The 6,035-nt window shown below is 47.7% G+C and overlaps 1 protein-coding gene across 5 annotated transcripts in view; it reads left to right on the forward strand.

The window, feature by feature from the left end:
• Positions 1-2,431, forward strand: part of AFAP1L2 (actin filament associated protein 1 like 2) — a 64,533-nt gene extending 62,102 nt beyond the window's left edge. For all 5 annotated transcript variants that reach the window (XM_033066557.1, XM_033066555.1, XM_033066556.1 and 2 more), the window contains one exon: positions 261-2,431. In XM_033066557.1, coding sequence (XP_032922448.1) covers positions 261-287 — 27 coding nt within the window. In that variant the 3' untranslated portion in view covers positions 288-2,431. The remainder of the gene's footprint in view (positions 1-260) is intronic.
• The last annotated feature ends 3,604 nt before the right edge of the window (positions 2,432-6,035 follow it).

Genomic DNA, 6,035 nt, shown 5'->3' on the forward strand with positions numbered 1-6,035 from the left:
TCGTGTCTGGGAAACACCTTTGACCAACACAATTCAGAGCACGTTATCCTGGTTTTCCTCCAGTCTTTGCACCTGTGTTTGCCTTGCCTACAATTTAAATGAATAAATATATGCATTGTTTATAACTTGAAGATATCCCTGACCCACCCTGCAGCCAAAACCACTTGGGGACCAGATGCTCACGTTGATCCCGAGCACGTTATGGCTGCTGTGGCTCGCCTGATTTGCATTTTATCTAATTTGCCTTTATTCCTTGGCAGGAATGGGAGAAGAAGGGAGCTAGTTAGGAGCACATTGTTCAGAGATGGACTAAAGACTCGAATTGCCCACGCATGGCCCAGGGGATCCAACCATCTGTCGGTGGAGGTTGGGTGTTCAACACCACCACACACCAAGTGCCTCCTGCCACGGCTCCGACGCAGCGCTGGAGTCAACAGCTGCTGATGCCAGTTATCCCAAATGAACTTGTTCTGTCCAGACAAATCCCAATCACGTAGCTAAAACAATAACAACCAGTGGCAATCCTTCCATCAAAGTCCTAACCCAGCTGATGTAAACAAGAATGTTACTGTAAATAGGGGTGTTTTGTGTATTTCTACTCTGAAGGTTTATCAATGAGTTATTAAGGTTTCTATATTAGTGACTGTAGTGGATTCAGAAGGGACCTCTACTATTCCTCAGCCTGGTGAGTTTGTACCTGCCCTGATAAATTGGAGTCAACTAATGTCTCACCTGTCTTGCTGCCAGTCATCACTCAGCTGCATTTCATCCAGCCTTCAGTCCCCACCTGTGAGCAGTGCTTCAAACATGCATGAGAAGCAGCCTGCCCAGGACATTTTAAAACAGTGTCCTGGTTCATTCCAGCATCTCCTACCAGCTGCAGCTTTGCTAGAATATTGAGCTGCTCACCTTCTTGTGCTGTAAACTGTGTTACAGACTGGAAACACCAAGAGCTCTGGGCAAAGAAGATCTGCCAGGCAGATTCAGTTAACTTTCTTGAAGTTCTTACTTTACCTGAGGAGTTTGTTCTGAAAAAAAAAAAAAGTCATATTTGAGGGATTGCTCAGCTGTTTCATGTGAAAGCTGGATCCCAGTGTATCCTTCAGGGCTTGTTGCCCTTTCCCAAGAAAGGGGAGGTAAAGCAGTCCCCATGCTCCTGCCCCAGCTGTGATGGTGTCTGATGCTCCCAGAGCTGCAGCTGAAGCCATCCCTGTGCCCCTGTGTCCTCCACCCTGGAGGGCTGAGCAGCCTGCCCTGCAGTAAGGCTGCACTCCAGGCTCTGCTGAGCTGCTGGCTGTCTTGGTGCTGTCACCCTTATTTCCTGATCATTAATCCTGCCTTTGGGCCCTGGCAGTATGGCCCACAGAGCCCACCCCTCTCTCCCTAGCCATGGTTTCTAATGAAAGATGTTGGATATTTGGAACTGCTAAACTTAGAGTCATTGAATTTTGAAGGGGGGCAGTGGGTTGGCAGGAATTGATGTACTCCTCCCCTCCCTGTACCATGCTGACATGTCAGATGGCCTGGAGACATCTTTTCCTGTCTCCTCTGATGGCCCTTCCAAGCCCAGCTCAGTAACTGGGTTGACTGGATGGGGTGGACATCTTTTCCAACCTTACAAAGTCAAAGCAGCACCACTTCCCAGGATAGGTTGTCCCTGAGATCTTGTGGCTACACCAAGGTAAAGGCAAACAGGAAAAATGTTGTACCATCCTCTGTAGAGAGCTGTTCTTTCTCCATACAAAGAACACAAAAAGGCCAAACAACCAGTGGGATGCACAGGGCTGTGACAGCCAGAGCTGGTGGTGTCATGGGGGTGAGGGAAAATGTCCTGACAGGGGATCCTGGAAGCCAGAAAGGTGATTGTGCTCCCGTGGTTTTCACTCTTTAGTTTCCACTGCAGTGCAGATGGAGGAGTTGCTAATGCCAGCCCTCAGGAGCCTCAGCTGTCAGGTTGTCCCTGTGCAAAGTTTTGCACATAGGAAAAAATCATGCAAATAAACAGCTGGCTCCTCTGGTTCAGGACCCTGGGGACTTCCTTCTCCAGAGCACCAGAAGACCACAGACTCCATGAAACTTCTGTTTTGGCCCATGATGAGCTGGCAGGAGCCCCTCTCTATACCCTGAACATCCATGTAGTTCCTCACCCTCCAGGAGTTGTCCAGACATTTCACAGTGGTGCTGAGACAGTGCTGGACAAGAGCAGCTCTGCTTTCCTCTCACAGCCCACCAGCTCCAGTGCTGCTGGGATGTCTCCATGAGGGAATGGTAAACACAGGCGAGTCAACAACACACTTTCCCCAAACAAGAAATGTTAAACAATGTCTCTGTGTCCCCATTGTTTTCCTAACTCAAGGCATTTCCTTTGTTGTAACTGTGACCTATAAAGTGGCGCTTTAGAGGGTTTTATAATAAAATGTTGAGTATATTATGTTACCAGTGTTTTTCTTAGTAATGGGGCTTGTCCCTGCTCTGCTTTCTGATAGATTTCAAGTACATCAAATCCTCAATACCATTCATTTCTACAAATCCTTAGCTATGCAGTTTACAACTGCAGTGAACTATAGCTTAACTATCAGTGATGGCACCATCAAGCAAAACAATTTTCAGAGATTTAACCCAGTGAAAAATAGCAGTAACCCCGAAAATTTACATGAATAAATGTACCAGATTCCTGCCTGTATCTCTGCAGCAGTCCTCTTGCACAGAACCTGCAGTGTAAAACCTTCCACTGTCTTCTTCTGGCCACTAGATAGCAACTGTGTGCAGGCTTACTGCCTGCTGCAGTCTGAGAGAAAACCAGCATGGGCTGTAGCTGGAAAGGAAGGAAAAAAGTTATTGAAGGAAACAGTTGAGGCCTTCACAGAACAGACACATCTGTGAAATATCTCTTGGTGGCTCCACTCCCACAGAAAGCTTGGGGAGGCACTGTAGCTGCAGCACAAATTCCTGGGCAAGGTCCCACTCCCTGGCCTCTCCTAGCTCAGCCCTTGACACAAACCTGCCAATGATCTCCTTAGTGTCCTGCCTGCCTCTGAGCCCAGGAATCCCCAGATAACTCAGTTTGGGGGGCTGGTTCTGTGCACTGAATGGACAGCAGCACCAGCAGCTGCTTTTGTCCTTCCCCAGCATCGCTGCCCCATTGCCTACAGCTGCTCTACAACACCCCTGTATCAGCCCTGATCAAGTTCCTGCTTTGTTCATCACTCCAGTGCAATCCTCACCTGTGCACATTGCAGCCAGCCCACCATAAGTGTCCCAAGCAGAATTCCACATTCTTCTGGAGGGAAATTTCCTGCTACAAACCATTTTCCTTAGCACATTTCTTGCTTAAGTGCCTCCACATTTCTCGCTTTGGATACACAGAACAGCCCCACAAAAGCTCCTGGGTGTTCCTGACTAGCATAGTGGGCTTGTTGGTTTTCCAGAAAGACAGAAGTGGCAGATTTTAAAGGAAAAAAATACTACCTCCTGCCAGTGGAAAAGTTGGCCTGAATGTTTATGTTAGATGTCTAAGGTATGAATCAAATTAATTTACTTCTACTGCAGAGTGGGTAGCAGAGGGTTTTGAAGCTGAAGAAGCCAGCTGGCTTCACAGAGAGCATCAGCAGACCTCCTGCAGGCTGGCCTTGGCTTTTGGGATGAATGGCACAGTGGGCTCAAACCCCAGTTTACATCAGCAGCTTTACGGTACAGGTGCCATCCAACACCCACTTACACAAACAGGCATGGTTTTGCTTGCTGAAGGAATGTTAGACTAAAAGGGGTGAAAATCATGGCACCTACTTAAATCCTGTTTCTTTAAAGGAGAAACAGGCTCTCTCCTGGAGGCAGCATGTGGCCAGGAGCAGCCAAAGCTCACCCAGCAATGTGAGAGTAATTCACAGCTCCATTAGTACCAGCAGCCCAGACACTGATGACAGCCTGGCACAGACAGCATCCTCTGAGCTCCTCTGATGCCAGACAGGATTAGTGCTGGCTCTGCAGGGACCCCACCTCCTCAGTGCCTGTGCCAGCCTCAAATACTGACACAGCCTTAAGGAAATGAGCTCCCATCAGGTGAATTCTGATTAAATATTTCTGATTAAATCAAGGCAAGTCTGAGCATGAATTTAATACAGGATCGTGTCAGACACCCAAGCCACTTACTTTTTTTAATTAAAATTTACAAGAGAAAGAGCCTAGAAATTAGCCAGGAACTTCAAGTCAGATTATCAAAAATAAAAAGAAAACTGCTCCAAAAACTTCTCTGCAGTGTCCTGCTTGCCTGTGGGATCAGCAGGTCTCTCCAAGACCATCCCATATATCCTAATTACCAGGCTGGCTTTTCCCATCTCCTCCCAATGCCCCATGACCTTCTTACCTTGCAAAGTGCTTTGTCTCATACAAAATGAGAGCTGGGTGGGTGCTGCTGCTGCCAGAGAAGTCTGAGCATCTATCCAAGGCTTCAGGAATCACCTGCTTTCAGGAGGAATGTCAGCAGGAAGGTCACAGTCACAGCACATGTAGATCCCTGACATGTGGGGATCCCTGGGGCACTCTGGCACTGAAACCTCAGCCAGGTGTACTCAGAGCCCAAAAGCTGGGTTTAGAAACAGCTTTCCTGAGCTACTCCATGAGTTTCCAATCTCTCACATCATCTCTACTTGACAAACTGATGCACAGAGATAGATAAATCCTGACCAGCATTTAAATGTTGTGTCCAGCATGAGATTTTGCAGCCTGTGCTTCCTGAATCACACAGATACTTGTGTGCTGTGGTGCTTAAAACCAGTAGGATGGTAAAAATGCAGGGTTTCCCCAGCTCAGAACCCAGGCAAGCTTTGTCCCTCGTACAGCCCACACATGCTAAAAACATTAAAATAAAGAACTCACAGACAGATTACACCACATCACATTAGCCACAAGATACAGTGCTCAGCAGCAGCACTGCACAAACTGTCCTGCACACAACACAAGGCTTTAAGCTCTTGTAGAAGGCCAGGAAGGCATGTCCCAGCTCCAGAGCTGTGTCCCAGGCAATGAAAACACTGTGCTGTTCGAGAGGGTGGGATGATCCCACAGGGGATAATGTCTGTGAGGAGTGAGCTAAGGATGCTGTCAGGCAAAGGATGGCAGAGAAACCCCCAGGGAGCTGCAAACCCAGCAGGGTGACAAGAGGGGTCTCACACCCTTCACACAAACGAGGATGCACAAGGAGCTCAGGGAGACTTCTGAGAGCAGTCTGGCTGGAATGCAGCCAGCTCCACAGGCACTTCTGCACCACAGCATGAACCATGGCTTTGGTGAGAGTCTGATCAAGCCCATTCTCCCCACATGAAGAGAAGACTGACAGGTTAACAGCAGAGGCAATGCTGAGTTACAGCCATGCCCGAGTTACATTAATAGATTTGTTTCCCTTTGTATCCCAAATGTCAGCCCTTCAACTAAGCCTCTATTCTGCTGTGCCTTAGGACACAGACAATCTACCAAAGTGACAGTGAAAGAAGGCAGAATTTCCTCTTTCTCCTAGCCTGGTTTCTCCCACAAGGCATGACAGTGCTTCTCCTGTCTCAGTGCCAGCTTTCATCCCTGACAGTGCTTTCAGACCATTCTTCTTTTGACAACAAACCTGCTGAGCAATTTGTGTCTCTCTTTGTCCGTCTAATGTTACTATTCAAACACGGGACCAGGACATCTGGGTGAAGGGATTTTTCTTCTGCTGGGAACAATAGACACTATTCTCATTTGCACTGGCAGTCACAGTTAATGTCTCTGCCTTGGCTCTCTGCAGACCTGGTTGTGCTCTCCTGAGGTGACAGACACCATGGGAAAGTCAGCAGACAGTAACCCAACACCGGGAACCATGGCTTTGGGGGAGCAGTTATGTGAATTTTACAGGTTTGTGGACAAATTGATCTAGTGATGAGGTGAGACTAATGCTCCAAAGGATGCAGGCATGTGGCCAAACTGTCTTTGGACAAAGAAACCATCACAGCCAAATAAATTCAGAGAAGAAAGCAGCATGAACAACATATGAAACAGAATAAAGACTT

Source organism: Catharus ustulatus, chromosome 8 (assembly GCF_009819885.2).
Source record: "Catharus ustulatus isolate bCatUst1 chromosome 8, bCatUst1.pri.v2, whole genome shotgun sequence".
NCBI lineage: Eukaryota > Metazoa > Chordata > Aves > Passeriformes > Turdidae > Catharus > Catharus ustulatus.